The 21,937-nt window shown below is 48.6% G+C and overlaps 1 protein-coding gene across 2 annotated transcripts in view; it reads left to right on the top strand.

Moving 5' to 3' along the window:
* CENPU (centromere protein U) overlaps window positions 1–21,937 on the top strand; it is a 740,965-nt gene that overhangs the window by 454,955 nt on the left and 264,073 nt on the right. For both annotated transcript variants that reach the window (XM_086962486.1, XM_086962485.1), the window contains one exon: window positions 10,073–10,193. In XM_086962486.1, coding sequence (XP_086818612.1) covers window positions 10,073–10,193 — 121 coding nt within the window. The remainder of the gene's footprint in view (window positions 1–10,072; window positions 10,194–21,937) is intronic.

Raw genomic sequence — 21,937 nt, 5'->3', positions numbered from 1 at the left:
ATCGAGTTCCTACTCTGCACCTGCTCTCCGTGGGGTTCCTAGTCACTCACCTTGGGTGGTTCCTTGTGTCCCCAGCACTTCTACGTCCTCTCGACATTGTCTTGACCCGGGTCATGATTCTTATACCACTTTCTTAGTAAATGGTTAGGTACCCTCCTGGGGCCCACTGTGTATTCTGTGCTATTTACTGGGTTTCTTTGTAAAGTATTGTGTGCATTGTGATAATCTCTGGGTAGTAGATATCTAAACATGTTAGAGAGTATTATATAATAAATACATATTTTTATAAATACTTGGTGTGGTTCTTTTTTACTTAATCTATACTATTAGATTGCATTCTGGTAAAACAAGCAGCTTTACACTCCTTCTGGACTAAGCCTGAAGGCTGCTCTCCACAGCTACCACTTAGAGAGCTTTCAAAGGTTGTCTAAAACCTCTTAAATCACCATAAGGGTTATCTGGACTGGTGCAGGGTGCCCACTTGCATTAGTGGACATCATATACCAGGCCTTCTTCTCAAAACTGGTGACTGACAATGGAGTACAATGCACCTCAGAAGAGATGGAAAAATTCTTGACCGAAATGTAAATGCAGCATTTTAGAACTGCCTTGGATTTCCCTACAGCTAATATGTTGGTTGAAAGGGTGAAAAGAATGATTAAAGGATTCATCCAACTTGCTTGTGTGACTGGAAATCAAGTGAAGAGGTTGCTTCAAAACAAATGATGGTCCTACCACACTATCCATGCTCTGGATTCATGAATCTCTCCTTTTATGTTCCTCAAAATAAATCATACAGGTACAAAGTACTTACCTAATTGGTTGAGTGTAGGTGAACCTATGTGGGTTCAAAGAGAGAAAGTTAGTGTTTGTGTGATGCATCATCAAAATGTGTATAAAAGAAGATATTATGTAGAACATCGAGCAAAAAGATTTGTAGGTGGATGTTTGGGGATTTCGTGGTTGTCAAGAGACTGGATGCACAGAAAAAAAAGGACAGTGTGTTCTACAAACCTATGAGTGTAACTCTGGTCAAGTATAATGTAGTTGTTTTGGAGAATGGGCGCACATGAAAAATGGATAGACTTGCCAATTTGCCCACTATTCCACAAGTGATCCCCATACAGGTGAAAACCTAACAGACAACGCTGTGCGTAATGCATGGAACTGTCATGTGTCAACCTGGCACAAGGACTGTGTAATAAAAAAGCTAATTTTTGAGGAAAGATGTGTTGTAGTTTATCATCTACTTCCTGTTTTGTCTCTCATTCCCTTGTTCTTTACCCCTTCCAGTGGCTGGTGTGTTCCAATCCTGTCGAATGATGGAATGTCAATCTGAGGAGTTTTGTGTAGGCTGCTGACACATTTAACTGGGGCACCCTAGAGCACCTACCCAAAGCTGCTGTGAGAGTGGCTTCCAAGCACCTTGCAAACAGTACAGCGACCCTAGGTAAAACCCAGAACTCCTGAAACAGGGCTCTCTGGTTGCTTTCTACACTGCTGAAGTGATGTGCCAAAATACTCCTTCTGCTGAGGCTGTAAGGACCTGACAACAACTGGCCAACAGCAATGTGAGAGTTGTGCTGAGACTTCACTGCCACCTGCCACCTTTAAACTCATGAAACACCATAGACCTAGAAAGGAGACTAAAGTCTCATACGAACCTAGTCCTGGGCGATGCTAAAAGTACAGTCACAGGACAGGCCTAAGCAGTGACGCCTTTATTTAATCACACTGAGACCAGCGTCAGGAAATCCAGGGTGCCCATGGTGCAAACCCAAGGGGTAGCCATAACATTAAGATAATTTGAAAAATGAAGACCAGAACGACAGACCAAGGTCCAGCTCAACCAAGGCACATGTACCATCAATAGTTATAAGTTTGGTGCACAACACTTCCTGCACCCGTCGTCCCAAAGTGCGAATCGGGTCAATATGTTCATCGGAAGGTGGAAGGTGCACTTGTCGAAATTTAGTCCAATAAAATTTGTTTCTTTATTTTAGTAATCTTAAATACGAACGGCACACAGCCAACGCGTTTCGTTCCAAGAAGGAACTTCGTCAGGGCTCTACATATAAATAGGCCAGTAGGCGATGAGAGAAGTCCAAAAGAATGCAAACCGTAAATTCCAAAGGGCACAAAATACAAGGCCAAATCAATAATAATGATCTAGTCAGTCGATGCGAAAGGTAACCCCAAGGTGGTTATAAAATTCACACGAAGCCAGGTCTCACCAAGAGCAAAGTCAAAAAGGAAAGATTTATTCCTGTAACTAATCAGTCTATAACCTCGCGACACCAAAAATTAGGCGATCAATATGAAGAAAGTTTGTTGCAATGACAAGTGGCAGAAGCAAAATGCTTAAATGTCTGACAATTATGTTTCGAACAACAATATGTCGACAAAAGCACTTGTGAAATCCCGGTGGTAATAAACACCAAAGATGGCAAGACGGGCAGTGGCTAGCAAATATCACTCTTTGTGTCAAGTAGCGATTCCCGGCATGATAACTGGAGAGTCTAAAAATTGTCTGTATATAGTCATAATCTGTGAATAGTCCCACTCATGTGCGGGGACCCCGGAGCAATCAAAATAGTTTCTTAAGTTGTTGTCTTCTGCAGTCCTGCATAGACACTGCAGAAAATGAAAGACAAATAATGCCACCTGACATTAACAAGGCTACATTGGTCAGCACTTCATCCTGAAGTGAAAAAGGATAGCCAAATAATATATAAATTTACACATTTTACAGACTTTCACACATAGAGAAACTCCCCTTCACAAAAATCCTTTGTCATGATAGAGAGGAAGGGTTGGACAGACAAGCCTCATTGGTTGCCATTATGTGTCTGGAAAAGGGATAATATGCCTTTAAGGAACCCTCCAGAGACCCTCAGTATCCCATGATGCACAACCAAAGGCAAGTTACTTTCAGTTCTTTTTTCCGGCTCCTGCTAGCAGGACCCTGGAGCATTGAGTTCTACCTTCATTGGTATAACGTCAATTTTTGGAGCATTTTTGTGATATTTAGTGTTTCACTTGACGTCTGGGGCCTTCATCTTCCATTTGCTGTCCTTTTTGGGCAGCCAAACCACCTCTTTCTTGTCAAAATGCCAGCTTTGTTTTACAAGTGCCCTGAGTGTGGTAGGAAGAAGGCCAAGTCAGACCCTCACAGAGTATGCATATTCTGTCTTCCATCAACACATGTGCCTGACTCCTGTGATATTTGCCATTCTTTCTCCAGGAGGACCCTGCGTGACCAAGTGAAGATCCGTCTTCAAGGCCTGGAGCAGAGAAGACATCAGGATGCAGGTGGGACCTCTGGGCATGGAGGAACTCTTTCTTCGTCCTCTGCCCTTGCATCGGCCTCTGGGGGGCTCCCCAGTCAAGAGACAGCCCAGAAACAGCACCGGTCCTGGTTGAGGTCGATGGCTACAACATCGGCGTCAAGAGGTATGACGATGATATGCTCCCCATCGTCCCAGGGCTCTGGGTCGAAGCTATGTCGCCGTTCGGCTTCGAGGGGAAGGACGTCGAGACCTCGGATGAGGTAAACTTCGAGGACTTCACAGACGACGTCGACACACCATCTTCGTCGTGCTGAGTTCCGAAGACATCGACGCTCGCCGTCAAGGAGACACCGCCGTTCACTGTCAACGTCGACACGAAGGTCGGCGTCGAACGTCGACGTCAAGGAGAAGGTCGACGTCAAGGAGAAGGTCGATGTCAAGGAGAAAGTCAACGTCAAGGAAGGAGTTGACGTTGCGGCGAAAGTCAACATCGAGGAGAAAGTCGACGCCCAGAACAGTATCAAGTGGACGTTCGTCCTCTGTGATGATCGTTTCCACATCGGAGAGTCCTCGGTGCGACGGAGCTGGCGCTCTTCATCGGGGGATTCGACCTCCAGATCACCCTCCTTGAGGCCTGCTCGTAAGAAGAGGAGAGTAATTCGGTCTTCGGATTCGGAATACTCCAGGACCTACTCACCTGCACGGCCTAGTACACCTCCTCCTCCTCTTCCTCAACCTCATCCACTGCCTCCTCCACCTCCACCTCCTCCGCCTCCCCCTCCTCCACCTCTACCTCTGCCTCCACCTCTGCCAAGGCCTTGGGTTCCGGCTCAGCCGCCGCCTCTTCCGCAACCGCCTGTGCCGGTGGTTCCGGCTGGGCCCAGAAGACCAAGGTCCCGTTCCCGTGCGAGACACCGCTCTTGCAGTGTGAGCAGATCTTTGACTAGATCACGACATCATCGTCGCAGAGAGAGGTCACGGCCCAGGTACACAAGGGACACAGACTCTTTTGGTTGCATGAGGTACTCGCCTACATTGTCGGACTCTCTGCCTACGAGGGTTTCGCCAGTTGATGACATCTCTGCGTTTCAGGACGTGCTGTTGAGGGGAGCAGCGAAACTGGGGGTCGCACTGACTGCCTACCCCGTCCACCTGTGTCATCTTTGAAACACTGCAACGGAAGCACCTCTCTCATCCGTTGCTGCCTTTGATGCCAGGTTTGGAGGAACGGGCCATGGAACTGTTCCTAACACCTGCCTCGGTGAAGTCTGCTCCATCCAGGCTTCAGAAGAAGTACAGGCGCCCAGATTCAGATCCTGCATTCCTGAGAATGGATCCTACCCCTGATTCGGTCATTGTGATAGCTGCCAAGAAGCAACATTCTACTGCCCCGTCATCCACAGTCCCTCTGGACAAGGAGAGCCACAAGATGGATTCGTTGGGAGGGAAGGTCTGCAGTACAGCAGCCACTTCTATGATAGCAGCAAGTTCAACTGCGCTTCTGGGACGATATGACCGTTCGTTATGGGACTCTCTCCAGCAGTTCATTGAACTCCTCCCAAGGGACAGAAGGGAACATTTCCAAGAGATCTTGAATGAAGGCATGATCGTTTCCAATCAAATCAGTGCAGCTGCAGACACCTCTCTCCGGGATGCTCCTGGGTACTGTCACGGGGTGCATTTGAGACGCCTTTCCAGTTTGCGACTTACCTCCCTGAAACCGGAGGCACAACAGCGGATTGCCAACCTGCCCTTTTCGGGTTCCACACTCTTCGGGACCCATGCGAACGAGGATATGGCCCGCATTAAGGCGGAAGTTGAGACGCTCAAGGCTGTGGGCCTGGAGAAGCCAAAGGAACAGAGGACGTCTTTCTGTCCCTACCAACGGCGCTACTCCTCCCAGCGATTCCAGCGCGGCAAGGTCGCCAAGCTGGGCAACAGCAGCAACAGCAATATCAGAAGCAGCCCTTCCAGAAGCGTCAGAGGAGCAGAGGAACAAATGGATTTGCAGAGAAAAATGTTGCATTCTGTCCTTGCACCAGATTTATCCTCAGCTGCATCGAGGAGACTTGCTTTGCGCAATGGATCTGCAGGACGTGTACTTCGACATGCCCATTGCACAGAAACATCAGAGGTTCCTGTGCTTCCTAGTCGGCACCAATCACTATCAGTAAACCGTACTTCTGTTTGGTCTGAAGTCTTCACCCAGGACGTTTTCGAAATGCATGGCAGAGGTGGCAGCGCACCTGAGGAAGAACAAGGTGTTTGTCTACCCGTACCTGAACGACTGGCTGATCAAAGCCTCCAACTTCCAGGAAGCACAATTGCATTTCAACAGGACTGCAGTTCTGCTGAACCAATTGGGTCTGCACATCAACATGTCCAAGTCTGTCCCGACTCCTGTTCAGTGTCTGCAGTACTTGGGAGCCTCCATCGATACTCTCAGAGCAAGCGTGTGTCCTTCGTAGGAGCGACACTTATCGATCCTTCGGAAGGCTCAGACTCTCATGTCCGTTCCATCAACGACAGTGAGGACGGTGTCTTCTCTCCCTGGGATCGATGGCTTCTTGCATCTTCCTCACACCACATGCACGCCTCCACATGAGACCGCTGCAGGAATATCTGGAGGATCAATGGGACCAGAAATGAGGGAGCTGGAAGGACAGGATCTGACTGTCTCAGCACGCTCAACAGTCCCTGAAGTGGTGGTGTTCAGCAGCGAATCTCCTCAAGGGGGTTCCATTCCACAAGGACATTCCCATACAGACCATTGTGACGGATGCTTCTCTCCAGGGCTGGGGAGCGCATTCGGACCATCTACAGATACACGGAACATGGTCCCAGGCGGGATCCACGTATTACATCAATTTTCTGGAACTCAGAGCTGTTCATTTGGCGCTGAAAGCCTTTAATTTGTCCTTCCGGACCAGCTCCCTGCTTGTACAGACGGACAACACAACCACAATGTATTACCTCAACAAGCAGGGGGGCCCGAGATCGCACACACTGTCTCAGGAACCGCAAGCGATCTGGCACTGGCTGCTAGCCAGGGGACTGACAATAATGGCTACCCATCTACCAGGTGTGCAGAATGCTCAGGCAGACACACTCAGCAGGCTCGTTCAGGAAAACCACGAGTGGGTCTTAAACGACGAGGTGCTAAGAGACATCTTCGCAAGATGGGGCACTCCAGAAATAGATCTGTTCGCCACTGCTGACATCAGCAAATGACGAGACTTCGCCTCCAGGTTTTACGAACCGGGACTCTGGGGAATGCACTATGGATCAGCTGGTCGAACAGCTTTCTGTACGGTTTTCCGCTTATTCCCCTGATTCCAGCAGTGCTAATCAAGCTGTCCCAATCCAGAGCGTGGATGATCCTCATTTCTCCGGAGTGGCCTCAACAGTGGTGTTTCACAGACCTGCTCCACCGGTCTCTCCAGCCCCATCTGCGGCTTCCATGTTGGCCGGACCTTCTAACGAAGTTCGGGGGCGGATGGTGCACCCCAACCTCTCATCGTTGAGTTTGGCAGCATGGCTCCTGAGATAGTACTGTATGGACACTTGAACCTGCCTGACAACTGCATGGAAATACTCAAGGAAGCTAAGAGACCATGCACCAGGACCTCCTGCGCTTACAAGTGGAAGAGGTTCTGCATTTGGTGCACGTCCAAGAATACAGACCCTACCTCCTGCAAGGAAGATGTCATCCTTCCATACCTACTGCATTTAGCTAAATCTGACCTGAATTTCCATTCTATTAAGGTTCACCTTGCAGCATTAACTGCGTATAGGAAATGCCCTTCACAAACATCCTTTTTCCAGATACCTGTAATTAAAGATTTTTTGGAGGGTTTGAAGAAGGTATTTTCCCCGTTAGGTGTCCTTCGCGGGAGCTGAATGTGGTGCTGTCAAGGTTGATGAAGGATCCTTTTGAGCCTATTCATAAGCTTCTTTACAGCATTTGTCCTGGAAGGCTGCTTTCCTTGTGGTTATAACATCGGCTCGCAGGGTGAGTGAGAATCAGGCTCTGTGTTATCAGGAGCCCTATACTGTATTTCATGCCTCCAAGATTGTCATGAGGACTCACCCTAAGTTTCTCCCTGAAGTGATATCGGATATCCATGTCAACCAGACGATCACTTTACCTACGGATTTTTCAACATCCTTCCTCTCCGGCGGAGAGGTCTCTTCATTCGCTTGATGTGAGACGGGTGTTGAAATTCTACTTAGATAAGACCAAAGACATACGTAAGTCAGATCAGTTGTTTGTTAATTACGGTCCAGTCAGGACTGGTCTTGCCACCTCCAAACAGTCCATCTCTAGGTGGATTGTCCTGTATACAACTATGTTACCAGAAGGCTAACAAGACTCTAGGGGGGTAAGCCTAAGGTTCATTCAACTAGAGGCAAAGCGGCTACAGCTGCTTTGCTACATAACTTTCCCATTGCAGACATATGTAGAGTGGCTACAAGGAAATCTGTCCACACCTTTGCTAAACATTACTGCCTGGATTCTGATGCCAGGACAGATGCCCAAGTTGGGCAGGCTTCGCTGAGGAATTTATTTGCTCAGTAAGGATTTTTCTTCTAGGTTTCTTCCACCTCTGGGTTTGGTTGTTAGGGATGGGCTTGCCATTCTGTTCACAGATTATGACTATACACAGAGATCCCCCTACTACAGAAGGAATAGTTTCTTACCTGTAACTCCAGTTCTGTAGTAGGGGTATCTCTGTGATAGTCATAAGCGACCCACCCTCTTCCCCGGTGGAAGAAACGTTTTTTGCTGGAGCTATAGGCCTGGCTTTAAGACACCTTCAAAAAGAACTGAAAGTAGCTTGCCTTTGGCTGTGCATCATGGGATACCGAGGGTCTCTGGAGGGTTCCTTAAAAGCACAGTATCCCTTTTCCAGACACATAATGGCAGCCTATAAGGCTGGTCTGTCCAACCTTTCCTCTCTATCATGACAAAGGATATTTGTTAAGGGGAGTTTCTCTATGAATGAAACTCTGTAAAATGTGTACATTTATATATTATTTGGCTATCTTTTTTCACTTCAGGATGAAGTGCTGGCTAATGTAGCCTTGTTAATGTCAGGCTACATTATTTGTCTTTCATTTTCTCTTAAGTGTCTATGCAGGACTGCAGAAGAAGATAACTTAAGAGACTATTTTGATTGCTCCGGGGTCCCCGCACATGGGCGGGACTATTCACAGATTATGACTATCCCAGAGATACCCCTACTACAGAACTGAAGTTATAGATAAGAAACTACTCCATCTTCAAATAGGCCCCAGCCACGCTATGATTTTATAATTAAGTTCAAAATGGAGGGTCTACTCGTTAAAGTATTAGTGCTGTTCGCCTTGAATTATCCCACATGTTCATAGACACAGTCACAGAACACGTTTGTTGGCCTTTCTAATGCTTATTTGTTACCACTGACACCTTTCGTTGATAGTCTCAAACGTTCAGCATTGAAGAGATGTGAATCTGTTTATTTCTTTTGGGGTATAACCAAACTAGTACTATGCAGATTATCATCTTTTTTCTCAAGAACCAAATAATTCATATTACAGTATTGCTGTCTCTGAGGCAGCCATGTGGCAGGTCCCTGTTTTGAGTGGATTATGTCTTTGTGCTGTTTTGCGTCCTGTTGACAAGTAATATTGTTTTTAAACCCTGGAATTCTCTTAGTTTTTTTTCAGAGTCTATTCATGTATTTCAAGCAGAAAAGAGCAATCTCTGATGCTCTATGTTGTGCGTGGCAGTGTCCCGATAAATGTATTTGGATTTTACATTTCGTCCTCTATAAAACCTGTCTGCAGTGTGTGGTCATGTACAAGGACCTCAAAACTGTGAAAACCAAATGAAGAAGGAATATGGCTGGGCTACCGTTCTCCAAACCTACTTACAAATGTACAGATACATTTATCCCAGCTTTCCTCATGGCTAGCTAGATCACACCTTAATTCAGATGGATATTTTGTGGGCAATTAAGATTTTTCTATTTCAACTAACGGTGAACAAGAGAATTTTGTTTCATGCTTTCCTTGTATTTTTTCAGAATAGCGCATTAAAATATTTTCCACTGCGGATTCCCTTTAAGTATGTACTATGCCGTTACTTAAATAAAACCTTTTCTGTGTTATTAGTTCTATGATTGTGCTTTCATACAAATTCCAGGGTGCATATTTCACCAGGCTTCTCTCTGTCCTCATTTCTCTCCATATGAACATGAAAGTTAAAAACATTCTACCTTAAAATGTTTACTTTTTGAAGAAATTGAGATTAGTTGCTGTGAGTGGATAACAAATATTTGCAGTGTAAATTTCTCTTGGAGTCAGTGGGTGTTTTATGTTTCACTTTGCTAATCCTCAGTGTAGATCCTGGTTTACTATGGAATACACCTTATTCCTTTCAGAAGCTCACAAGATGATACCTACTTGCTGCTGCGTCCATTGTCTTCTCTAGTTATCCGACTTCTGGAAGCAGCATCATCCTTAGAATCATTAGAATATTTGCCATTTTATTGGAATCCCACAAACCCCAGTTGTTTCAGAAGTAGTAGTCCTTTATTAGGGTCCCAGAGACACACTCTCTCTCCCTCTCCCTCTCCCTCTCCCCCTCCCCCTCCCTCCCGCTCCCTCTCCCTCTCTGAAATAAAGGAGTTGAACAATGTAGGTATCTCTGGTCCTAAAACTGAAAGAGACTTGCAGTGCAATAGTGTTGTTTTTTGTGATGTTACATTAAAAGTATTTAACAAAATATTTTCTTCCAGTTCAAGGTAACAATGTTTCTTTGAAGATTTGGTGTCCCGATGGCACAAAGAGATCCACAAAAGACATCACTGAGTTGGATATTGTCCTGGATAACTTCTCAAACATTATAACCAGCTACAAGTAAATACATTTATTTCCCTATCATTTTTGAAAATATGTCTAGAAGAGAGATCTCAGTATTCTCGATTGTATTGATGGTAGAGTGTTGTAGGTTTGTTGGCATCTAAATGCTTGCTTTTGGACAGTTAAAATTAACTACTTTATTTACAGGTGCCTGCCTGTTGACTTGAATAGCACTGCAGAGACACAGACATAATTCCCTCTAAGAGATTATCATCTGATGTCTACATCACAGCAATGTGCAGAACATCACATCCTATTATTACTCGTCAGGTGGGGTGGGTTAGGCTTGAGATACTGCTCTGGTGTATCATAGCAGCAGGTTCCATCATTATCCGTCATGCTTTTGCATTGAAACTAGAGTGGGCCTTACATCCTTTATAAATTTCATGTTACATTTCCTAGGATGTCACCTGGCTTCTGCCACATTATACTGCAGTTCGAACAGAAGAAAAATGCATCTAATATAAAAAAGAAAAACACCAGTGGGTATAATATTGACAAGTGAGACCACACAAGACTTTAGTAATAGGATCACATTCAACAGGTCTTGTGTATATTTGGAAATGGAGGGGAAACATAAAACAATGTGCTCCGTCCACCTCCTTCACTACCGGCTCGTGCACCAAGCCGATGCTAACTGTTGTGAATAATATTGACACACATACTCATAGACTACACAAATGGCCACACACCCAGGTGGAGTACTATTTCTATGAAGTCTGGCATCTAGCCCTATGCACCATCCACTGCAACCTCCAGAAGCGCCACAACCTTTAGGTTCTGATTGACATTGAAGCAAGGCATTGGAGCCAAGACGTGATCCATCCAAGACGCTCAACCCACCTCAGTGCTGAAGTGTTCAAACCCACTCTGAGGACCCCTGAAAATGACCTCTACAGCAGGATCCGAAGACTCAGACAGACTCATACTCCAAACTACAAAACAAGGTCAACAAGCAACAAAAGACTATTGTCATCTATCCACCAGCCTGAAAGATTTCTACCCGCCCCAGCTCAGCAGTGCCCAAAAATGTGAGCTAATGGATACTCCTGTCCAGATCCTTCTTCAGAACCTTCAGCGCCCAAGACAGTCACCAGTTCAAGACCTCCATTCAAACCTCACCTCCAGTACCACCACCACCAACCACTCCTGTTTCATCCTCTTCTCAGGGGTCACTACAGTCCTTTTCGGACTCAGACTTTCTAAGACCTATTATCCTTTAGGGAACATTGATGTCCTTCTCTATCCACATCACACTGATGACCCTTGAGAAAGGCTACAAGCACCCACGGGTCCCCAACCATGAGCATGTCCCAATCAGGTCTCCTCCTCCGAATGATACTACTGCCTACCATGGGGTCATTCAGCGTGCTGCATCCTACCACAAGTTTGAAATACACACAACTCCTGAGGGGAGATACTATCTAGGACAGAGCATTTGCTCCAGTCTTCCCCATTTTAATGGACATTCTCAATGCTGCCACGAGATGTTCAAGAGCCATTGAATCCCGGGTTGTTGCTTCCAGAATCTAGAAAAAATAAAAAATCTTCTCCCTCTGACCCCCTATACATTAGAAGGCCTGTCCCTTCAGACTCACCTGTGCCACTGCCTGCAAGCAAGCTACAGCATAAGCTATAGGTAACTCCACCCTCTGGATAAGGAGAGTGAGCTGGTTGACACTGTGGGCAAAAGAGTGGTGGTAGGTGCCACAACCCACTGGTGCATTGCCAATTCCGTAAGCCTCCTGTCTTGTTATGATAGAGCACAGTGGCACGAGATATAGGACTTGCTCCAGCACCTTCACCCAGTTTAAAGAAAGAAAAGGGTTGAAGAGAGAGTAGCGGAAGGGAAACTCATCTCTAATGCCACTATTCTGTGTGCCCTCGATGCAGCCTAGAGGGGTTATTACTTCCATTATTTGACGCCTCCACTTCTGGCTGTGCATCTCATGCTTCAAGACAGAAGTCCAGCAGTATCTCATCAACCTGCCCTTCGATGGGAACAACTTTTCGGGCCAAAAGTTGTTGAGATGCTAGAGAAAATTAATAAAGGGCACAGACATGGCTAAACCAAAGGTGCCATAGAGCCAGGTCCACTTAAGCAGCGTGGCAAGGGGTTTGTACTCCCTATACTTTCTCAGCCCTAAAAAGGACAGGTCCTTAACAGCTATAATGGACCTCTGGCCCCTCAACAGGTACATCCTCTCAGAACACTTCCATATACCTACCCTGTTGTCATCCTGCTGCTGTAGCAAGGCAATTTCTTCACTGCTTTGGATCTGAAGGACACCTTTCATATAACCATCAGCCCTGCTCCCCCACCCTCCCACCCCCCCACCCCCCAGCTGCTACCTATGCTTTGTGGAATGTGGTCAACAATATCAGTTCAAAGTATTATTTTTATTATTTATTATTATTAGTGTATATTAGGCGCAAATCGAATCACCCCCAGGGGATCTCTCGGCGTCATCTTGTTCCTTGTGGGAACCGTCCACCCCGAACTGCCAAGCCAGGCCTCCCTGGACCGGAAACAAGCATCCTGGGACCAGTTTCAGGGAGTCACCCTTCATCAGCCAGGCTAGTATTGCCATTCACAGTCACCACATCCCCAAGGGTGTTCACCAAATGCCTAGCTGTTGTAGCCGTCCGTCTCAGAAGTCTAGGGTGTTCATGGGCTCCCTATCTTCTAGAGTGGTTGATCAAGTGTGCATGCAAATAAGAGCCTAATGCACATTCAGACTACCATCTCCCTCCTACACACGTTAGGATTTACCATTAATGCGAACCAATCCCATCTCCAGTCCCTTCGGAGCCACTCCCTCCAAGAGGCTACCCTTAAACCCATCAATTTCAAGGCCTACCCCAGCCAGGCCAGGGTAAATGTGTTCCAACAGTTGCTGCATCTTTTAGAGCCACATTGTCGCTGGACGGTCAGAATAGTAATGTGCCTCCTAGGGATTATGGCCACAGTTCCTCATGTCAGGCTGCACATGAATCCCCTTCAGCAGAGCCTATCAGCACAGTAGTCACAGGCGGAGGGTCACAGAGAAGATTCAGAGTTGACATGGGCCAGCACCTATCACTCTCTGCATTGGAACAACAATTACATGATGCAGATTGGGCCCTTCATGGACCTGTTCCATAAGTAACCATCACATTGCATGCCTCACTTTCAGGTTGGGGAGTGCATCTCCAAGATCTGACCATTCAGGGCTTGTGGCCACTGCATCAGTGGCATACACATCGACCACCTAGAGTTTCTGACCTTCAAGCTAGCTCTCAAAACCTTCATTTATGTCATCAGACCCAAAGTGATCCTTTTAAAAACAGACAATATCACTGCAATGTATTATCTACAGAGGTAGGGCAGCACTCACTCCCTGGAGTCGTAAGCACTGGCGCAGAATATTTGGCATTGGGTGATTCACCATCGAATACACCTCCTAGCGCACACAACGACTTTGCAGCCCTTCCCATCAGACATTCAGACGTGCAAAATTAGACACTTGGACGCCTGGCAGATCAGTGTAGCAATTTGGCTCATGAGGTCCTAGAGCTTGGCAATCACCCTCATGAATGCAAGGACATTCTCAAAGAAGCGCGCACGCCTCTATGCTCGCCTGTTGAGCTGCCAAGTTGAAAAATGTGCTCATCAAATCACCTGGACCCACTTAAACCTTTAGTTCAGGTTAATACCTGTTACCGATCAATAGGAACTGGTTAACACTTAAGAAGCTAGATGTTAATGTGTGGGAAAACCATTTGTTTTTATGAAAACACTCACCCACCAACCTAGTTGGTGGCATGTTTCATCATCGGGTCCCACCCAAGGTGCCAAGTGCACCTCGGGTGTGCTTAAGCGCCTGATTTACATTGGAGCTGGTTACGTGACTGAGTCCAGAGTGGTGCCGTAGTGGTGGTGTTTAAAAAACTGTCTGTTGGATCCCTTTCAACTAAAGGTAAGTGTTTTAATGTTGGGCTCCCTGGCAGTATTAAAAAGAGAGCCGGATATGGGTAGAGATTAAATTATGTGTCTCATATCCTAAAAGTAAGGTCAGGTCTACATGTTTCAGCCAGGCAGCTCCGTTTACTAGCTTTCTTCAGAACCTATGTGTATGTGTGTTATAAGTACAAGAACATGAATGGCCAGGTGTGTTTAGTGTCACCACTGGTGAAGTCGCACTTGCTAAGTTGCAGTGATGGGGGAGGTTGTGTCCTCCTGGAGTTGCTTAGTGCCTTTAGAGTGAAAAAGACAGACAGTACAGACAAAACATTAACATATAATACTTTTTTGCTTCTGATATTAGCATGATTATGCTGTGACATGATGTGCTACTTGTCCGTTTTTTATGCGGTATAATGCAGAAGTGAAGCAGTAAGTGTCAGAAGTATGGAAGCCTCAGACTTTTCTGAACTTTCAGCCCCTGAAAGTCATTCTGTGGAAGGTCAAATTCAAACTGCTCACGCTGACCCGGATCCTGTTTGTTCTGGACCTGGGCAACTGAATGCTGTGCTTGAACATATATTTTTATATACCAGTCCTGCGGTCCCACAAACATGTGTGCTTAAAGGTACACCAGAAGGATATTATGTTTGCTGTGCTCCCCGTTGGTGTCACCAACGCTATATTCAGAGGTTGGTGATACTTGTAGTTACATATCTCAATGATTGGCTTTTGAAGGCAGTCTCGCAAAAAGTCAGTCATAGACCAACCACCTTCAGGCGACTGAAGATCTCTTGACATTATTGAGGTTCATTATAATTGAGCCGAAGTCCCGCCTAGTTCCTTCTCACAGTATTCCATATATTGAACAGAGTAGTTCAGGGCTTTCTCCCCGCCAAAACGAGTCCAAGACATTCAGGTTGTGGCCGCTTATTTTCCAGGTTTATCCTGGCTCATGGTGAGAGCCGCTTGTTGGCATCTTAGACATGTACATTCTCCTCATTAGACCCATGCCATCTAGGTCTCGAAGGAGACAGCTCAAGATTTGCAGTGATAGTTGTTTTGAAGCTGCTGGTCCAGCTGCAAGCTCCTCTCCCTTCTCCCTCCAGAGCTGATGGTGGTGATGGGCACGTCCCTGCTAGGTTGGGGAAGTCATCTCGGGAGGTGGACATCAGAGGACTGGTTTCCGTAGAGAGCTGGCTCCACATCACCCTCGTTGAATTATGGACCATTTGTGTGGATCTGAAGTTCTTCCTGCCATCTATCATGGGGAGGCTGGTGCAGGTTCTCACGGACCACACCTCTGCCATCTGGTACTGCAACAAGCAGTGCTGGGTGGGGTCCTCTATCCTGTGTCAGAAGGCTTTGTGCCCCTGGAGATTATTGGATTGTCAGGGCATTTTCCTGCTCACGAACCACATAGGAGCATCACTAAATGACAGAGCAGGCAAACTAAGAAGGGGGCGTCTGGCAGATCACGAGTGGCTTCTACACCCTAGGATGGTGCAGGGTATCTTCCAAAAGTGGGGTCAACCGGACTAGATGCTTTCTCCACCATCATCAATGTACAGTTTGGAAAGTTTTTAAACATTGGAATTGCCGTGAGAATGCTCATTAGCAGATATATTGAGGCTGAAATTAAACTCAATATTCATGTATGCCTTCCCATCTCCGACATCACGTTCTGAAAAAGATCATGAACTGCCAAGTCATCCTAGTGACTCTGGTTTGGGCCAGAAGAATGTGGTACTAGGAACTTTTGAGTATGGTTATCTGCCCTCCAGTCAGACTACCACTTTACGAGAACCTGCTATCTCAGCAACAGAGCAGTGTCCTCCACCCGAATCTACACTTACATATGTGGATTTTGAGTGCTGGCAATTGACTGTGTTTGATTTTCTGCCTGAGGTGTCCTTTTATGCTGGGGGTTTGGGATCAAATGTGTGGCCTGTGTGGCATTCAAAATACAAGCCCTACACAAGGAAAGCTGTCTCAGGTCCTTTTGTTTGTTTTGTTTTTGGTCCAGGAAGGACTTGCATTGGGCATTATTAAAGGTCAGTCCAAACAAATATGATGACATCACCCCCATCCTGATGGAACTCCATTGGCTCAACTTGCTGGTCCGCACCATCTTTAAAACTGGGTACATCATTTACAAAGTCATCACGACAAGTACTCCTGCTTATCTTGCAGACAAGCTCACCATTTCTTATGGATCTCTGTACACCCGCAGCAAGGCACTATCAGATTGCAGACTAAGAAGCGTAAAAAAGGGGAAAAAAAGACAGCATGGTTTTTCCGTCTATGAACCCAAAATCTAGAACAAAATCTCCATATCCATTATGACAGCCCAACACTGCTCCAGTTTAGGAAATAGTTGAAGACTCATCTCTTAAAACACTACATTACAAAGTATTAACTGTCCACAATCCAGCTTCCTCTTCTCTTAATTTCTGACTTCATGCTTTTATTTAACCATATACAGCAAGCTGCTGCATTTCGGCTAGATTTAACCGTTAAAAATGTCATATACATACATACGAAAATCTACGGTGTAAAGTATCCATCAGAAGAAGTTTTTACTTCCCTTTTGTAGTGCTCTTTCTGGTGTATACTCTACCTAACCGTAGATTCCTCACCGCCTTCCCACCTTCCCGTTATGTAAATTGGCCTCTTAACATCTAAATAGATCCCAAGTTAGTACTCAGCACACTGTTAACAACAATTGTTTCTGCTCTGCTTCTGAGGGCGCAGAATGAGTAAAAGATGAGAAACGGGCCTCCGCACACTGGGCTGGCATTTAAATACGACTCCTCTCAATTAAATTATGTTACCATGGGTATATAGCAGTGAATCATACCCTGAAGAATATCTCAGTGCTTTAGCTGATATGAGGCAAGCAAAATTAATCAAAACACCCATGTTTTAAAAAGTTTTTTTAAACTTTCCAAGCTCTATACATAAACACATTTGTAGAGGAAGTTTGTTCCAGTGGAGGGGGGAAAGATAAGGGAAAGACTTCCCGTCGAATCTATAAGTACGAAGTAAGGTTTTATCTTTAGATCTCGACTGTCTGGTCGGGTGATAGTATCTGGGCCTGTTTTGCAAGTAGAATGGGGCTTTGCCATTCAGAGATTTATTTTGGGAGGCAGCGCAGCTTAAGGATGAGATTTCTCTGCTAGCTCGCCAAAGCAGTGATCAAAATCGTATTAGAAGAAGAATCTGATGGAAGATTGCACACTAGTACACTAGTCTGGCTGTAGTATTCTACACCTGCTGCAAGTCTTAGCAGATACAGGTAGAGCCAGGGCTTTAAGTGGGCCAGGTCTCAACGGGTCTGAACACCAGCAGTTTTTTAAGGGGGCCTCGAAACGGTCTCTATCAGGCTCTGTTTTGTGCCCTGGCAAAGACTGTCCATTTTTTTCCCTGGACTGCAGTGACAGCAGGCACATCATGTGCGCGTGGTGAGTGATGTAGGGGAAGGGAAATCCTTTAAAGAGTCATTTTCGGGGGCATGGCCAAGATGGCGAGGTGAGCGTTCGCCCTCTCCGCAAGCTCCCACGAACCTGGGCCCCTGAACCGTAAATCTTTGCAGATCTCCCCCCAACCTGCTAGAGATTTATAGCGTGGGTAGGGGAGCAGTCGGCGGACCGCCCGGAGCGCTGCCGATCCTGAAGTACGCGGCGGCGGAGCCCTCGGAGAAGCGGCCGACGGCAGAGGCGGCGCAGTGGAGGAGCCGGGGACTGAAGCCCGCAAAAGAGACTACGACACAGGGTCCGGGCCTGGGGTAGACCAGTGCAGTGTAGACCACCCGATGATGGAGTGCGGCCCTACCAGGATCCCCGCCGGAACCCAGCAGTGAGGGAGTGTCCGGAGGCGGAAGTAACAGGGAGAGTGGCTCGGCGCGGAACCCTACGCAACACCGGGGACGTGGCCTACTAACGGGCCCCTGACCCACACGCTTCTGCGGATCTTTCCCTGGCCTGCTGGTGATTCTCATCGGAGGTGGGGAGCATCCAGCGCACCACCCTGCGGGTTTGAGCAACCCCAGAACACGCAGCAGCGGAACCCCCGGAGCGCGTTCAGAGGCGAGGCAGCGCGGGGGTGAAGCCGGGAACCAGGGCCCACATGGAGGGCGACGACATAGGTGCGGGCCTGGGGGCCAAACAGTACGATGAAGACCGCCCGGCAGCAGGAGTAAGGCCTGGCTGAAATCTCCGGCGGAACCCAGCACAGATGAGGCACCCAGAAGCCGGAAGCACCGGTGCCGAGACATGTGGCCGGGCGCTGGACCCTTACGCGAGGCCGGGGACGCAGCCTACTGGCGAGACGGCCCAAGCCCCAGTGAGAAGCAGGGCGGCAACAGACCTTGCGGAGAGCCAAAGAGCCAGCAAATAGCACACAACGACGGAGGTCACGACGGAGGGCAGGGTCCCTGAAGAAGCACCGCTACGCCACCAGAGAGGGGCATTGGGCCCTGACCGGCTCCACCGGGAGTACACCGCCTCTCCGGCGAACAGCCCCGGAGACGACCGGTCTTCACGGCAGAGGGCCCTGGTGTGAACCAAACCCCCGCAGAGCCTACCGGACCCTTGGGAAGGGCGGTGCGCGCTAGCCAACATAGCCCGAAGCCTGGGTGAGAACGCATACTGGACAATGTCGAACACAGACCGGAGAGGCCTACAGGGTTAATGACCGCTGGGACGACCGGAGAAGGCGCACGGATGGCTTGGTGAGTCCTGGGGGGCCAGAGGCGGGATTTGCTGGTCAGAGGCGAACGCCAGTGTACCCGATACCCGAAGAAACAGCAATACCAGAGCTTGTTTGAAAGGCAGGGGTGAGGCACAGCTGCACTACCCGGACAAACCCTACCGCGACCGGACTGAGGCTGGTAATGGCCGCCGAACTGTGACTGGAGAGGGGAATCGGACAGCAGACCCTGAGGCGGAGGTGGTCGGACCGGGGTGCCTCTCGCGGGGGATAAGCCGAGCCTCAGCAACATACAGAGCAGACTCCCCGGACGGGTCCCTGTCCCTGAACCTTGCAAACCATTGGAATTAGCCAACGACATGTCAGGACCCTAGCTGGGAAGTTTCCGTTTAGGAGATGGCCGGCAACAGGGGAGGCAAGAAGGGGGAGCAGACACTGACGGAAATGCTGAACAGGGGCTCCGCGAAACAGGACAAGGGGCAACACTCGCCGGGACCCTCTACGGGCTTTACGGAGGCGAACAATGGAGAACCACCAGTCACCAGATCCTTCCTGGAATCTCTCTTCAGCTCTCTTCGAGATGACTTCCAGACGTTGAAGCAGGAGGTGGCTGGAGAAGTTCGGGAGGTGCGGAGAGAAGTGGATTGCCTGGGGGAGAGGGTGGCTACCATGGAGGGTGCGGGACACACGCGGGATGAGGAGATTGAGCAGTTGCAGCAGAAAGTGTTACACTTGAGGGATCAACAGCTTGACCTTCAGGCGCACAATGAAGACCTCGAAAACCGGTCCCGCCGGAACAACATCCGGGTCCGGGGAGTACCTTCTAAAGAAGAGGGTGAGGACATTGCTGGGTACCTGCAAGCCCTGTTTAGAGAGATATTGAGCGAACAGGAAGACTTCCCTATTAGAATCGACAGGGCGCATAGGGTGGGCCTAACAATACGGGCCTCGGCACACCACCAGATATTCTGGACTTCCTGCCTGATTTCCCGCTTAAGGAACGGATCCTCCGGAAAGCACGAAAGCAGCAGTCATTGCACTTCCGAGGGCACCCGGTCGCCCTCTTCCAGGACCTTTCAGCCATCACGCTCCAGAAGCGCAAAGCCTTTAAAATAGCAACGGACTTCTTGAGAGAACATGGGACACAATACTCCTGGGGCCACCCTTTTCACCTCATCTTTCGATGGAACGGCACCCTGCACCAACTTCGCTGCCTCAAGGACACGTGTGATGTACTGGGAATTACCGCGACGGACGGCGATGCACCTACTCCCCAGCGACGACGCATTACCAGGGATGGCTGACAGTCGTTCTCTAGGCGCCGGTCCTCTGGATCCTCTGCTCGACTGGACCCGCCTACTATCCGAGCGGAAATGGACGAAGCAGTGCAGGAGGTAGCCAGAGATACAGGCCCGAGTGACATCGCGCTGACAGCCTAAGATGACTCCGGGGGGAGATCGTCACAACAGAATTTGCTTCGCAGGTTTGGTGGTTCTGGGGGGAGGGGTGGCGGGCGGGAGTGTAGTGGCTGGACGTCGTCTTCAGTAACTTACCACAGACTTGTCCTCTGAGGACTGGACTGGGACTATGGGGTTCTGGCATTCAACAAGGGAACAGGGAGGTGGGGGGAGGGGGGCGGGGATTGTTCTCAGTTCGGGGTCAAGGGAGGAGGGGCTGGGGGGTGGGATGGGGGAGTTTTCGTTGAGGGTAGGGGAACCGGGAGGGGAGGGTGGGTCGTCCAGTGCACTATGCAGGTCTTAGCCGCCCTAGCGGCATTCACACACCCTGGCCCACCCAGGCGGGGGTCTTACGCTCTTACTTCCACCATTTCACATGCCACCCACGACTCTTAAGATAGTGACTCTTAATGTCAGGGGCCTAAACAACCCGATCAAAAGACGGGCGGTACTATCTCTACTAGAGAGCACCCAAGCAGATATCTGTCTCCTTCAAGAAACCCACCTGTTGTCCCGTGACTCCCATAGACAGCGCTCCCATAAGTTCCCGACACAATTCTTCTCTTCTAGCAACAATAAAACTGCAGGGGTAGCGATCCTGGTAGCCCAACGTTTCAGGGGGGAAGTCCTTCACAAACTCGCAGAACATAAAGGCAGACTGTTGGCTTACAGGTTTAAAGTCGGGGGGTGGGGGTGGGGGGTTGGGGGTTACCCTTACGGTTGGGTCCTTGTATAGCCCTAATGACCAACAGGAACGCTTCTTACGGTCGGCACTGATAGACGTCAGCGCCTCGCAGGACAGGCACATTATCATTGGAGGAGACTTCAATATGGTCTTCAACTCAGCCCTAGATCGATCCGCACAACGCTCTCCGCAAGCCGGGGAGTTCTCGGCCGGGTTTAAAGCACAGTTATCGGAGGTGGACCTCCACGATCTCTGGCGTTACATGCACCCCACTGATAAGGAGTATTCCTATTACTCCCACGCACATAAAACGTACGCGAGACTGGACCATCTTCTGGTCACAACTCCAGCACGTACTTTGGCCTCTACGACGGAGATGGGAGTAATATCCCTCTCAGACCATGCCCCAGTCTCCACCACGCTGTGCCTGCCGCTGGTATCTTGCCCTCCCAGGGTCTGGTGCCTTCGGGACACCTTATTGCACAGGAAGGTGGTGGCTACACGCATAGCCGGTGCTATCCGGGACTATTTGTCCCACAACGACAACTCTGATACCTCTTTGGCGACACAATGGGCGGCCTTGAAGGCTGTACTTAGGGGGGAGTTCCTAGCCATCTCCTCAGCTGAAAATAAGGAACGGCAGAGTAAGAGGGATGAACTCACCCAGCAGGTCCGAGAGCTCGAACAGATACACCGCTGGACGGGGCCCCCCCGGATTTGGAAGCAACTTAAAGGGGCGAGGAAACTCCTGACGGCCCTGGATATGGACGTGCAGAGTACGCTGAGCTTAGTTTGCGCCACACATACTACACCGGGGGGGATCGCTGTGGCCGACTGCTGGCTAATAGGCTCTGGGTGACGCACCAGCGACAATTGGTGAAGGAGATCGCTGACCCCACAGGGTCGATGGTCACGGAGGACGCCCATATTGCCGAAACCTTCCGCA

This window comes from Lissotriton vulgaris, chromosome 3_1, assembly GCF_964263255.1.
Source record: "Lissotriton vulgaris chromosome 3_1, aLisVul1.2, whole genome shotgun sequence".
Classification (NCBI taxonomy): Eukaryota; Metazoa; Chordata; class Amphibia; order Caudata; family Salamandridae; genus Lissotriton; species Lissotriton vulgaris.
This window is presented reverse-complemented; position numbering and strand designations above follow the sequence as displayed.